The sequence below is a fragment of the Pieris napi genome, chromosome 18, assembly GCF_905475465.1.
Source record: "Pieris napi chromosome 18, ilPieNapi1.2, whole genome shotgun sequence".
Classification (NCBI taxonomy): domain Eukaryota; kingdom Metazoa; phylum Arthropoda; class Insecta; order Lepidoptera; family Pieridae; genus Pieris; species Pieris napi.
The window spans coordinates 7540845-7554335 of NC_062251.1; the positions used below are offsets into that span (position 1 = coordinate 7540845).

General features: G+C 34.7%; 2 protein-coding genes across 2 annotated transcripts; one reads left to right on the forward strand and one right to left on the reverse strand.

The window, feature by feature from the left end:
* The first annotated feature begins 5779 nt into the window (after nucleotides 1-5779).
* On the forward strand, nucleotides 5780-8612 carry LOC125058203 (protein ANTAGONIST OF LIKE HETEROCHROMATIN PROTEIN 1-like). The gene is made up of 2 exons (XM_047662243.1): nucleotides 5780-6367; nucleotides 7390-8612. The coding sequence occupies exons 1-2, from the start codon at nucleotides 6057-6059 to the stop codon at nucleotides 8297-8299; spliced, it is 1221 nt and encodes a 406-aa protein (XP_047518199.1). The 5' UTR covers nucleotides 5780-6056; the 3' UTR covers nucleotides 8300-8612.
* LOC125058223 lies at nucleotides 6610-8642 on the reverse strand. The gene is made up of 2 exons (XM_047662267.1): nucleotides 8510-8642; nucleotides 6610-7278 (listed from the first exon to the last, which is right to left on the reverse strand). Exons 1-2 carry the CDS (start codon nucleotides 8640-8642, stop codon nucleotides 6632-6634), a joined length of 780 nt encoding a protein of 259 aa, XP_047518223.1. The 3' UTR covers nucleotides 6610-6631.
* Nucleotides 8643-13491: the final 4849 nt, after the last annotated feature.

Below are 13491 nucleotides of genomic sequence, written 5' to 3' on the forward strand. Positions count from 1 at the left end.
ACTTTTTGCATCTTCATTTAAAGCTGTTTTTGTATTTATCTTTATTTCTTCATATAGCCCCGGCAATAAATTATTGGCGAAATACTTTCGTGATGGTATTGTATAATTTGGGAAAGCAAAATTTATTAATTCGCGAAATCCTTTGTCTTCTACTATTGAAAAAGGCTGTAAGTCCCATATGAACAAATTCATTAAATGATCATCAATTTGTTTTTTTATTTTTTGACAATCGCGCCGAAGGAATGCTGTAATACTGGATGGGTTCGGATTGGACCTTATCGTATTAGATGCGATAGTTTGTATAGCAGTATTGACTGCCGTAATTTGTGCAGTTTGTGAAGTATGCGCCTGTACCTCTTGTTCTTCTTGACGATCCACTTGTTGTTCCCTTCTCACTAAGTTAACGGAAATATGTTTTCTTTGTACATGCTTGGTAAGGTTTGACACTCCTGATTTGTATGAGATAATGACTTTGCACATTTTGCATTCAGCTTTATTTTCACCTTTGTCCACAAAATGATCCCAAGCCAAACTTTTCTTTGGAGCCATGGTTTGTGACTATATTATTATTTAGCACAAGTTTCTACCTATCTAACTATGTATTTTAACTATTATCTAATAACGAAAACACAGTTTTATTTACACTCTATTACCTATTTAGAGTTCAAAAATCGTCTGTCCATTAAACTCGCGAAACTAAACTAAACACAGAATTAAAAAAATAACAGTTTTATACATCTATACACTCACTATTAATAGTTCGAAAATTGTCTTTAAATTCAATAAACTTCAGAAAAAATATTTGTAACTTAACTATTATCTAATGACGAAATCACAGTTTTATTTACACTCTATTACCTATTTCGAGTTCAAAAATTGTCGGTCCTTTAAACTCGCGAAACTAAACTAAACACAGTATTAAAAAAATAACAGTTTTATACATTTATACACTCACTAATTTATATTATATAATAAATCGAAAATTGACTTTAAAATCAATAAACTCCCGAAAAATTGCTTGTAATTTAGGTCACGGTTAGTCGTTGACGTAACAAGCTCGCACTCAAATCACAACTGACAAAAAATAAAAAAACGGAAACTAAACTATTACTTGAAATAAACAAACTTTAAGTGGCACATAAGTATATTTTTTAAAACAATACTTTTGTACACGCAATTATGTGTCTTTTGTGTATAGACATAAGAATGAATAGCGTGAACTAGTCAAAAGAAAGAGTAAAGTTACGATTATTGAATGTTAATACAATTATGTTCCTTATTTTGATCAGTATATGACGGTTATTTGTAAACGAAGGGCTCACGGCAAAATACTAAAATACTTGCATAGGAAATTGACTCGTGTCACTTTAAGAATAAAGACCATAATGGTCTCAGTGAAAAAAATACTTGCAAGTTTCACGTATTTTTTGTTGCAAATACGATTCTGCTTCTTATTTGTATAATAAGATGGATCGATTTCCTATGCAAGTATTTTCTCGCCCGATAGCACAGCAAATACTTTCATACTTGCAAGTATTTCCTTCCCGTACCAGGGCGCCGTCCTTCGAAGCAAAGCCCTGGTTTACAAACCTGGTATGGTAAATACGTCTCACTCCTATGCTGGGCAGCCATCGTGTTGGAATACTAGCCCGTTTTCATTAAAAATGGGCAACTCAGCCATAGCCTTAAAAAAGATCGTGAAATGAAGCGGGCAAATCGTCCATTATTCACAAATTCTACTGCTTCCGCTATTCTCTGTCTAAGCCCTTCTACATTTTGAATCGACTTGGAATAGACTTTTTCCTTTACTGCTCCCCAGTAAAAAAAATCAAGAGGATTTAAATCGGGTGAGCGGGCGGGCCACGAGATTGTACCACCCCGCCCTATCCATCTGTCTGGATACTCCTCGTTAAGGTGGTTTCGAACTAAGCGGCTGTAATGCGCTGGACAACCATCTTGCTGGAACCACATATCTCGTAAAATAGTAAGCGGCACGTCCTCCAGCATATTGGGCAAATGATTTTGTAAGAAATCTAAATAAATTTCAGCATTTAAAACTTCTGGTAACTCAAAAGGCCCTATGACTTTTCCGTTCAAAATTCCAGTCCACATGTTAACTTTGAAACGGTACTGTGATCTGTCTGTCTGGTCTCATCAATCGTGGATTTTCGACGTGCCACTCGTGCAGATTGTGTAGGTAGCCGTCTTTTTTAAAAGCTGATTCATCCGACCATAAATTTTTTTCTAAGAATTGTGGGTCTTCTCGGTGTTTTTGAATTATTGTTTGGCAAAAAGCAACCCGAGGTTCATAATCTCGAGGTAATAAGGATTGTACTCGCTGTACATGAAATGGATGGAACTCATTTTTTTGTAGTATTCGGTGAGCTGTACTTTTGGGCACACCTGTGCTGGCCTCAATTCCACGTACCGAACAACTTGGGTCCTCATCAACTGCTTGAAGGACAACTGCCTCGTAGGGTAGTGAAATTCTACCTTCACCGTGCACTTGGTTTGGCAGTCGGCTCTCAGAGAACAGTAGACGGTGCGGTGCACATTGGTAACAATTTTTCATTTCTTCTTGTTCTTTCATTTTCTTATTTCTAAGGATTTGGATTTTTTTCTGCAAAGTTGTTAATGTAAGCAGAATAGGTCTTTTTTATTATAGTTTTGTACAAAAATAATATGCTTATAATTAGCCAACGTTCGAATACAACTTTTATTAACAAAAATTGATTGACAGAATTTAGAGAGTGACAGTTGACAATAGGTTAATGGAATACAATTCAAGTTCTAAATATCAAGGTTTTACATCAATATTTTTTTCCATTTTCCTCTTTTTTACCAAGACGTTGCACTTTATTTATTTCGCTATATGTATGCTATAAAATATCCGTCAACTTGTTCTGGAAAATTGTAGAAACATACTTTACGAGCATCCCGCTTCATGTTGTGAAATTTGGCTTGCAACTGTTTAATAGTTCGAGTGTTATCTGAAAGGGCATTAAATTCTGCAGGAATCGCACTCAATGCCCTTTTTTTTTTGCAAATTGTTAGTACTGCTACTGTCTGTCTTTTTATTAAATATGTGTTTATGTTAATAAAACACTGTTTTGACCGGATTGAAGTTATGTATTATTATAAATTTACAACTATTTAACATAATCAGTCACCGTGACCACGCACGCTGTAAAGCACGCGAAACGTCGGATAAATTTAAAATTATGTTAAATAGTTGTAAATTTATAATAATACATAACTTCAATCCGGTCAAAACAGTGTTTTATTTAAATGAGTTATGTTAATCAAAGACAATACTATGTGTTTATGTTTTTCTATTACATTTCTAAATCTGTCCTTCTCTTCTTTTCCAAAATTTACCGAACGTTCTCTGATAGTCAATGAGTCACGTAAAAAAATACATTTCTAACTATCCTCTCAATATAATATGCATACTTTGCGCATATACAATTCATACAATATAATATTAAAATATTAGCTTTATACTTTGGCGAAAAGGTTTCCATTATTTATATTAAAATTAAACACTTTTTAAAATTAGCCTTTCGAACAAAACAATAAACATCCAATGTCAAACTTGACAGAATGTTTCAAATGACATTGTTTTTATCAATATTGTTATTACTAAAAATATCCCATAAAACATTACGTCAAAATAGCGTTACGCAAACAGGCAACCCCATTAACAATGACGAACTCATTTTTTAACAATGAAGCAACGCTAACAAGTTAACAGACGTTAAAGTTCATACGTGTCTGTAAAATTTTAACGAACGTAAGTTACGATAGCAAATGGTTTGAAACAACCGGGTCTTAGACACTGTGTTGCTGTACTGGTAGACGTTATTCTTTATAAAATTCATTAAATTTGCGCAGGCTTTCTATTTTAATTTGCTGCCCCCATAATGTAATATCAAAAGTTGGAGCTTTGTGTCTTGGGTCTAGAACTAAAGTGGTACAGTAAATCCAGTTGCTCTTCTTATAATGTTTAAGCATTTTATCTCGGGCTGCTTGGAAACCTAAAATTAGCCTTTCATCCACTTCAGTTCGATTAGGTTTCTCATCTAATTGTTTTACTATGGATTCAATTTTATCAAGCAATAGATTGAATGATACACTGACTACCGGTAATGTAACATAATTTTCTCCACCAAGTTTCGTTGATAAAAGTTTACTAAAAACTTATGTATTTTTTCGAGTATTTGCCATTCGGTTTCTGTGATTTGAAAATCATACGATTCGGTAACTGAAACGCATAATATGTTAATGACAGTTCTCACTTTTAAACCAAATCCAATTATATCATGTGTGGAATTCCATTTTGTTGGACAGTCGATTATAGGATTCAGATTTGATGGCACGCCAACTGCTTCACAAGCAGACTGGAACTTCCTCTTTAATATCTCGCTTCTTTTTATTTTACTGGAAATACTGCGTAATTTTGTAATACCTGCACGTGAGTCAGCAATATTTGGCGCATATTCTTCATCTTCCTCAGTTTCGTCTTCATACGGCTGTTCTTGTTCTTTCTTGTCAGTTTCACTGTGTAATGCTAAGGTCTTTAGTAAATCTTGTACACCAAGGTTCAAAATGTGAGCAAAGCACAGGAAATGTTTATTGTCTGAATCAAAATGCAGCAGTTGTTTGCCAAGTTCATACATAAATTTGGTATTTGCAGTTGCGTTGTCCACCGTGATACCCTGTATTTTATCAATTATGCAATATTCCAATAAACATTCGTGGAAAATCGTTGCAATATCTAACCCAGTATGTCGACCGCGCGATGGTATAAAATTAAGGACTACATATCGATACTTCCATTCATTGTCTATATAATGAATAGTGATCCCGTAGAAAGTCCTACCAGCAATGGACGACCATCCATCAATGGTAAATGACATTTTACATGAATATTGTTGTAGTCGATTTTTAACGTTCGATTGTAGTTCTTCAAATCGCTGTTTGACTTTCCTACTTAGTGTCGACCTTTTAGGAAATATCGTATTCGGGCAAATCGATCAAAAATATTCCTGGGTATCTTCATCATCGAAAAATGAGAAAGGAAGATATTTTTTTACAATCCAATTAACTGTAGCTGTTATGAAGTTGTCACTGCGGTTTAGAAACTAATATTTTTATTTTATTCGAGTATAGTTTCATAACACGACGTACATAACTAATTACTCAAAAATTTCTCTTCGGATCAACCGTGGTAGGGACAAGAAAAAGATGGCGCGTAACCGTAAAATGTGACAAATGTCTGTAAATTTTTTTCCAACGCCGATAAAGAAGTTTGACTTCAAAAAGCAACATGGCGCGTAACCTGCTACAAAATTTCTCCCATACGTCGATAAAGAAGTTTCACTTCAAAAGATGGCGCGTAACGAAAAAATGTTACACTAAATGTTTTTCCAACCCCGATAAAGAAGTTTCACTTCAAAAATATATAATAACGATAACAATGATAGTAATACTAATAATTCTATTCGTTTAATATAATTCTGTAATAATCTTAGTACTACATAGTAGTACAGTAATAAGTTAAAATGAAATAATTGTATTTGTATTCATGTCTATGATAATTAAAGCCTTTTGTTAAACTTTATCTAATTTAACTTTATTTAACCAATTTCTGTAAAGTTGCATAATATAGTAGATCATTTTTCGAAAAATATGGTCATAAAGAAGTTTCACTTCTTACGTGTGTACACCTAGTACACGCACACATTTTTTTATTTTTCTTTGCGCTTCTGATATTTTTTGTCTTAGGGTCCGTTCACACAGACCGGCTCGGAGAGCATCGGCCTGCTTTTTTCTTTTCACACAGACCGGGTCGTATACGCTTGGAATTGGCCGGAGCGGAGCCGCCAACTATTTCACATCGACCGGCTGGAAGAGATCTGAAAGCGGGTGCGGTTGGATGTGCTCGGAGCCGGTCGGATGCGCTCGGAGTCGGGTGGATACACTACAAAGGCAGTGCCAGTATTCCGCGCAGTCTAAGTTTTGTTTTCGGTGTGTTAACGTGTGCTTTTCGAAACATGGATTTAGATAGCTCCGACGAAGAAATATATTTGTTAGCAAGATTACTTGAAATAGAACATAGGAAACGTAAGCGCAAGCGGAAACAAATATGGGTAAAACATATTTGGAAAAACAGACTAATCCATGGGGAGTTTCACACCATTTTCGAGGAATTGAAGAGAGATAGCCTAAAATTTTATGAGTATTATCGTATGGAATATTGGCAATTTTTGAAATTGACAGATTTGTTAGGAGTACATATAACAAAAAAGACTACAAATTATCGTTGCACCATTACAGCCGAAGAAAGGTTAACGGTAACTTTAAGGTAAATAAAAAACAATTATTTATACTAATCATGTTATTTAGATCACAAAATCACAGCCCTCCATTTATTAAGCATTGTTAACGTTAATGAAATGTAAATTACTTATACTAATCATGTTAAATAACACAAACATCTAAATAGATCACAAAATCACAGCCCTCCATTTATTAAGCATTATTTACGTTAATGAAATGTAATTAAATAGTACAGATTTGTGTGTGTTTAATTATTATTACTATAATTATTATTGTTTTTGATTGTTTATTATTTTGTATTTTGTGTGCTGGTATTGTACCCGTAAGTAGTCTGATCTGGATAGTTTTGAGGAATATAGGTTTCGTTTGACACTAGGTAAGTAGATTGATTAGTCGATGGCGGTGAATTTATAGACAAAGAATAATTCAAATCTGTACTATTTTCATACAGACTTAATTCAGCTTCATTAACAATGTTAAACACGCGCCTTTTAATTCGTGCTTGGACTTCTTTTGGGAATGTTTCCACTGTATCTGACATAGACAAAAAAAAATTACGTAATGCCTTGTCACGGGGTGTAGTATTTCTTTTTTCTTCAAGATACTCTTCGAAAACCGTAGCAACATCTTTCCTTAAGCGTGGTCTCTTTTTCGAGCCAGAAGTACTTGCAAGCGATTCAACTTCAGAATGGTCAGAACGTTTAGATGATGTCGATGGTGGTGGTATTGGTGTGCCAGGCTCTGAATCATCCGATGATAATGTTACATTAGATATTTGGTTTCGATTGCGAAAAAATGGTATTATAAAAGAAAGTTCTTTTTCAAATTTTATCAATTTGGACGTAGTTGCACCATCGCCACTCTTGCCTTTTCGGTTATAATAGGCTTTTCTGAAGTTATCTCGCAGTTTCTTCCAACGATCCTGGCACTGCGTCACTGGAAAGAACAGAAATGAAAAATTAATAACATAACTCTTTTTTATTTTATAGTTCGTTTTGGTACGGCAGTCTTATATTTCTATTTTGTGTGTTTGTTTTATTTTTACAGATTCCTCATCACTGGTTGCAGTTTCAAAAACTTGTCATTTAATTTTCGAATGGGAATTTCTACAGTTCATTCAATTATTCATGAGACAATCAGAGTAATTTGTGATGTTTTGATGCCCATAGTTATGCAGATGCCAGATGAAGAAATGTGGGAAAAGGTTTCACGTGATTTCTTTAATATTTGGAATTTTCCTAACTGTTTGGGCGCTATAGACGGAAAGCATGTCAATATACAGGCACCAGATAATAGTGGAAGCTTATACTATAATTATAAAAACTTTTTCAGTACAGTGTTACTAGCTGTGGTCGACGCGAAATACAGTTTTTTAATTGTTGATGTCGGATCATATGGTAAAAATAGCGACGGCGGAATTTTACAGAATTCAAAATTTTGGAAAAAACTCAACACCAATAAGTTAAAGCTGCCCCCAAATAAACCTCTACCTAGTACCACTGAAAGCTTACCACATGTTTTTATAGGAGACGAGGCATTTCCTTTGAGCAATAATATATTGCGGCCGTATCCAAGAGAACAAGCAAGAACAGAATTATCAAAAAAAGTATTTAATCTGCGTTTAAGCAGGGCAAGAAAAGTCGTAGAATGTGCATTTGGAATGCTAACTCAAAGATTTGAAATTTATCAAAAACGAATGAAAATTCAGCCGAAGTACTGTGATTTAATTATATTAGCAACTACATGTTTACATAATTTTTTAATAGAAAATCGGACGCCAGGACAAGAGAATGAATTTCACAGCAATATAAATTTATTAACAGCAATAACAGACAATAATAATGAAAACAGTTCTAATAGCGACGCAGTTCTAACCACAAGGAATAAATTTAAGGATTATTTTTCATCAAGTGGTGCTTTAGATTGGCAAGATCAAGTGGCTACGCGAGTTTCTTAAGTTATATTTAATAAAAATTGTCTACTACATAAGTATATTCTAACGATCAGATACTCAAACGAGTTTTTAAAGTAAGGGCGCATTTAAACTCATGTTATTCCTATTTTGACTTTGAATCTAACACGTCGCAGCACGAGTTTAAGAAGCCCTTGCTTTAAAATTCGTTTGAGTATCTGGGGGTAGGTGTAAAACAATGAAAACCTTACTTACCACTTATTCCGAGACATTTGCTAATTTCCTCCCATGCATTGTCTTTCATTATCCGATCGCTATATGATGGCTTGGTTATGTCAAATAAACACTCATATTTTGACACGAGTATTATTAATTTTTCATCATTCATCTTTTCGTACAAGTACGCACAACTATTACGTTCAAATGTTGCTATCAAAATGGCGGTCGGCGCGGCCGCAGCGGCAGTGTTACCAACTTAATTTTAACGAACCCACCAATTTTGCCGTCGCAACCCACCAGAAAACCACTAATATCCACACTAACTAATATTATAAATGTAAGTGTGTTTGTTTATTTATCCTTCTTTTACGCTCAAAGGAAATATAGGATCGATATGATTTTTATGTCCGCAGATAGGAGGTTAGGCAAGCAGCCCGCGAGCACTATTTTTTTGTTTTTACCGCGGGAAACACATGTTTTACTGAAGTTAACAGTAGTCTATGTCACTCTTTACTTTAGATGGATAGGCATACAGCTAGGATATATTTTTTGACAGTAAAAGAACAATATTGTAAATTGAATTATAAAATTAGTTTATTTTCATTACAAAACAACTAATAGAAGACATACAAAATCGTTAAAAATCATCTTCAGCAGAGTCGGTTTCCTCTGCACCTTCTGATTTTAAGTACACTTCTTTCGTTCCTATTTTCTGGACTACAGAATTTGGCAAGATGTAATTATTGCAACACTTTCCTTCGCGTTTTAAACCTGCACGGATTGTCATAATAGATGACAGTAGATCTAGCTTCATTCGGTTTCTGTGTTTTGTCTTCACGATATTCATCATGCTGAATAATCGCTCTACTTCAGCATTAGAGTGCGGTAAAACTAATAAAGATATAGCAAACGTGGCTAAATCTTCAAATCGGTTTTCTCCTGCAATGTCTTCGAAATCCAGCACCTCGTACCAAAATTCCTTGGTATTTTTTGTATTTATCCATTTGAGTAAATGGATTTGACGCCACTGCTCGTCAACTTTCGCTATGTATTCTTGATTTTTATTAAAATGTAAGATCAGGTCAGTGATCGGCTCTTTATTGTGAGACAGTGCACAATCTACACTAATTCTTTTCATATTTTTCATGAGCTTTAAGTTTTCGGGCAATCTGTTTTTCAGTTCATTAACCAACTGCACAATAAACTGGATGCACCTATTACGTATCATTTCTTCTTCATTCCGTGGAAGTCCTTTTTCTCTCATCGTTGACACAAAAGATTCGAATCTGTACCCCAAATAACATTTCTTATCAACAAAATCTTTAATGTTTTGCGTAAAAACGTCTACCTTCTGGGTCGGCAGTACTATTTTGGTAACAAGTGAATCAACCAAATTTGTCAATTCGTCGTACAGTTTTGTATGATCTGCATCTTTCGATTCAAATAATTTATTCACTCTGTTAATTTCAGTGAGAATTGGATACATAAATGAAATGTACGCATAATTCACGTCATCTGAATACATTCCATGCAGCAATTCTGCTGTGTAACACCTTTCTTTCAATTTGGCCATATTAAAATGTGTTTTCAGTTCCAACCATTGTGCGTAAATGCGTGCAACTGCGGACTCTATAGAAAGCCATCGAGTTTGACAAGACTGTACAATTTTTAATGGATCATGACCGTCGTTTATAAGTTTGTATAGTTCTTTGTAAGCCGCTTGCCTTGACGAAGATCGATTGAACCAATCATATGTTTCTTTAATAATAAACTCGAGATTTCTCGGTAAAAATTGCTTTGTTACTGCCGATACTGCCAATTGCAGAGAGTGACAAATGCAACGCACCAAAACTAAACTCGGCAAATCCTTTTTCAGTTTAGCATATACACCGTTATTGACGCCGGTCATCACGGAAGCATTATCTGTTCCGATGCCCATTAAATTTTGTAGAGGTATATTAAATCTAGCGAGTGTCGCTTTTATGGTACCAACAATCCCATCTGCATCACACTCGTTCAGCATTGGAAGATCTAAAAATGTACAGGTAAATTAGCTTGGAGAAATTTTTGCGTTTGTAGTAGTGTATGGTCAGCAAATAAAAAAAAAAACAACATTTTATTTTTAGTTTTTATTTTTTTAAAGGTAATATACGTTTGTGGCTGGAGCACACCAAATGCGTACACGTCTACGCATACGCACTACGTACTAATACGGACGTGAAAATGTGTATCCACTGCATTGTAATCTATGGAACTGTATGAGGCAGATAAGCCAGTTCCAAATATTACAAGCAGTGAATGCCGGTTTTCACTTCAGTGAAGACGTGTATGAATTAGGTGTTCTCCGGCCATAAATGTTTTATTCTAATAATTCATCAACCCCAGGCATATCACAATCATCCCCATCCTCGCTTTCATCAGATGAATTATTTAAATTAATTATGATTCGTTCTGATATTGTGTCTAAAGCTGCGTCTCTACCCTGATATTTGTTTTCCTCCTCAATAGCATGCAGACAAACTTTTCTCCATTCCTCTACAGTTATGGCGTTCATTTTTTCTTCAGCTAATGACATTATAACCTTCATATTCATTGCGACATTCTTTTTTGCGACATATGTTTTCACTATCCCCCATATATTTTCTATAGGATTAAACTCCGGATGGTATGGTGGTAAACGCAGCACAGTATGACCGTGCTGTCGTAATATTTCGTCTATCTTGTACTCTACAAATCTCGCCTTGTTTTGCAGAATCAGTTCATATAATTGAGGCTTAAGCAACGTGGATGAATGCTCAATGTTTCGCAATGTCAGCCAGTCAATCATTTGCTGTTTTCTAGAATTACTATTCGGTGCAGGATTTTGTATTGAGTTATGATATGGTGCGTTGTCAACAACAACAACACTATTTGGTTGTAAGTTGGGTATTAATTGAGTTTGAATCCACCTTGAATAGTTGTCATAGTTCATATTGTCGTGGTAATCTCCACTTTTTTGGTTGGCTTTAAACATAAGCAATGCATTTGGTATAAAGCCATCCATACCACCGGCATGAACAATGATTAAGCGGTTGCCTTTCGATATATGTTGCTTCAAACCTGAAGTGCTTCCATCTGACCAAGATTTCGAGAGGGTATGTGATGTATGTATATATGTTTCGTCGGTGTAAACAATTGGTCGGCGTTGTTCACGATATTCAGCAATTTTCATCAAATAATTAATTCGCAAGTATCTAATTTCGTGTTTTTCCATAAGAAGTTTCCGGTTATCTTCTGTTTGCTTCCAATTAAAACCTAATGACATGACGTGTTTTCGTAACGTGCTGACACAACCTTTATAATCGATATCTTCTTTTAATTTTGCGTGCAAAGTTTTCAAAGTGGGAATTTCTTTATTTGTGATGTGGAAGTCATGAATTGTTCTTCTGATAACTTGCTGATCAAAGTTATCGATTACTATTGTAGGTTTACGATTCGGTTTCTTTTTAGGAGATTTAAATGTTACTTCCTGATCTGAAGGTCGACATTTGCTTTCTGATACTACCTTTCTGACGGATGCTATTGAAATTCCCGTTGATTTAGCAACTAATTGAGTGGGAGTCATAATACTGCTCGGGTTGTTATTACACTCATTTTCGAAATATTTGTACAAACAGTACAAAACTTCTTTAGTTTGAGAAGTCAAAGGCTTGCCTCGACCATGTTTTAACACTGGAGCCATTTTTAATTAACAATATAAAGTTGCAACACTTACACACAAATTAAACACTTCAACAAATATTATAACAATAATAACAAACAATAACAACAATCAACAAATACAAAATTTAACAATTAACGTAATAATTATAATTTTTGAATGAAATGTGTGCTTTATGTTCTAACAGTACCAAGCGACTGACGCCGGACTGCACGTGGCACCTGCGGACAGCGTAAACTGGTTTATTCTGGTTTTGTGCGTGTTTCCACTTTCCACTATCAAGTGACGATTTTTTGCTTTAGATTGAAATATCTCGGAAACGGTGCGTCCTAGGCCAAAAATAAATTTTGACCCCCCCGTAGACCCCCCGGAGTTTTAAAAACCTAGATGAAAGGAAAAAAAAATATATATCGGTCTCTCCTCTTTGAAGTTTCACTTCTATCGTGTGTGAATCGCGCACACACCTTTTTTTTATAAAGTCAAAACCTTTTTTTTTAAATAAAAACTTGTTTTTATTGATAACAAAAATCAGAGTGTTGCTAGGGATAAGTATAATATTAAATAGTAATGTTAGGATATCGAAACATTTTTGTATAGGCCAGAACGATATAGTGGAAACGCGCTCTAAGATCTGAGTAATATACACACCACTACATATGCAAAAATTTCTCGAGACTAATTTCACTGTAGACATTATTTTTTTGTGACTGCAGCTGTAATAAATGATTATTATTCCCAGATATTTGTGAACGGAAATATCGGTCGATTCGTCTATCAATAAACTATAGGGTTGATCTTTCAAATCTTCTTTTAAGTTTTCAGCGAAATGGGGTGATAGCACATTTTTTATAATTTGAGAACATTTTGTCCTATGTAAATGAATTTTTTCGTCCTCTGTGTGCATGTGATTCACCACTTCTCCCATATGATCTACTACACGTAGGCTGGTATGTGCTGCTGTAAATAATGCTAGCCTAGCTTCTTCTTTCTTTTTTCCCACGCCTTCTCGTTTAAAAGGCAACTTTGGTTGCGTAGCTATAATCTGTAAAAGAAACGGAATGTAAACTATATATACAAGCAGATGTAAAATAAAAACCGGTCAAGTGCTAGTCGGACTCGCGCATGTAGAGTTCAAGAAAAAAAATCCAATGACGGATTCAAATTTCCAACCGCAATTTTTTAAGTTTGTAATCGCTAATATTTGACAGTCAGTTATAGTTACATATATTTGGGAGCCCCCTTTCATTTATTATTATTATTATTTGTTGTTATAGCGGCAACAGAAATACATATTCTGTGGAAGTTTCAACTTTCTACC

Coding starts and splice junctions, on each gene's coding strand:
- LOC125058203 (XM_047662243.1), top strand. CDS start 6,057: ATGGATTTAGATAGCTCCGACGAAGAAATATATTTGTTAGCAAGATTA. Junction 6,368..7,389: donor AGGTTAACGGTAACTTTAAG/GTAAATAAAAAA, acceptor TTATTTTTACAG/ATTCCTCATCACTGGTTGCA.
- LOC125058223 (XM_047662267.1), bottom strand. CDS start 8,642: ATGAATGATGAAAAATTAATAATACTCGTGTCAAAATATGAGTGTTTA. Junction 7,279..8,509: donor CAAATGTCTCGGAATAAGTG/GTAAGTAAGGTT, acceptor TGTTCTTTCCAG/TGACGCAGTGCCAGGATCGT.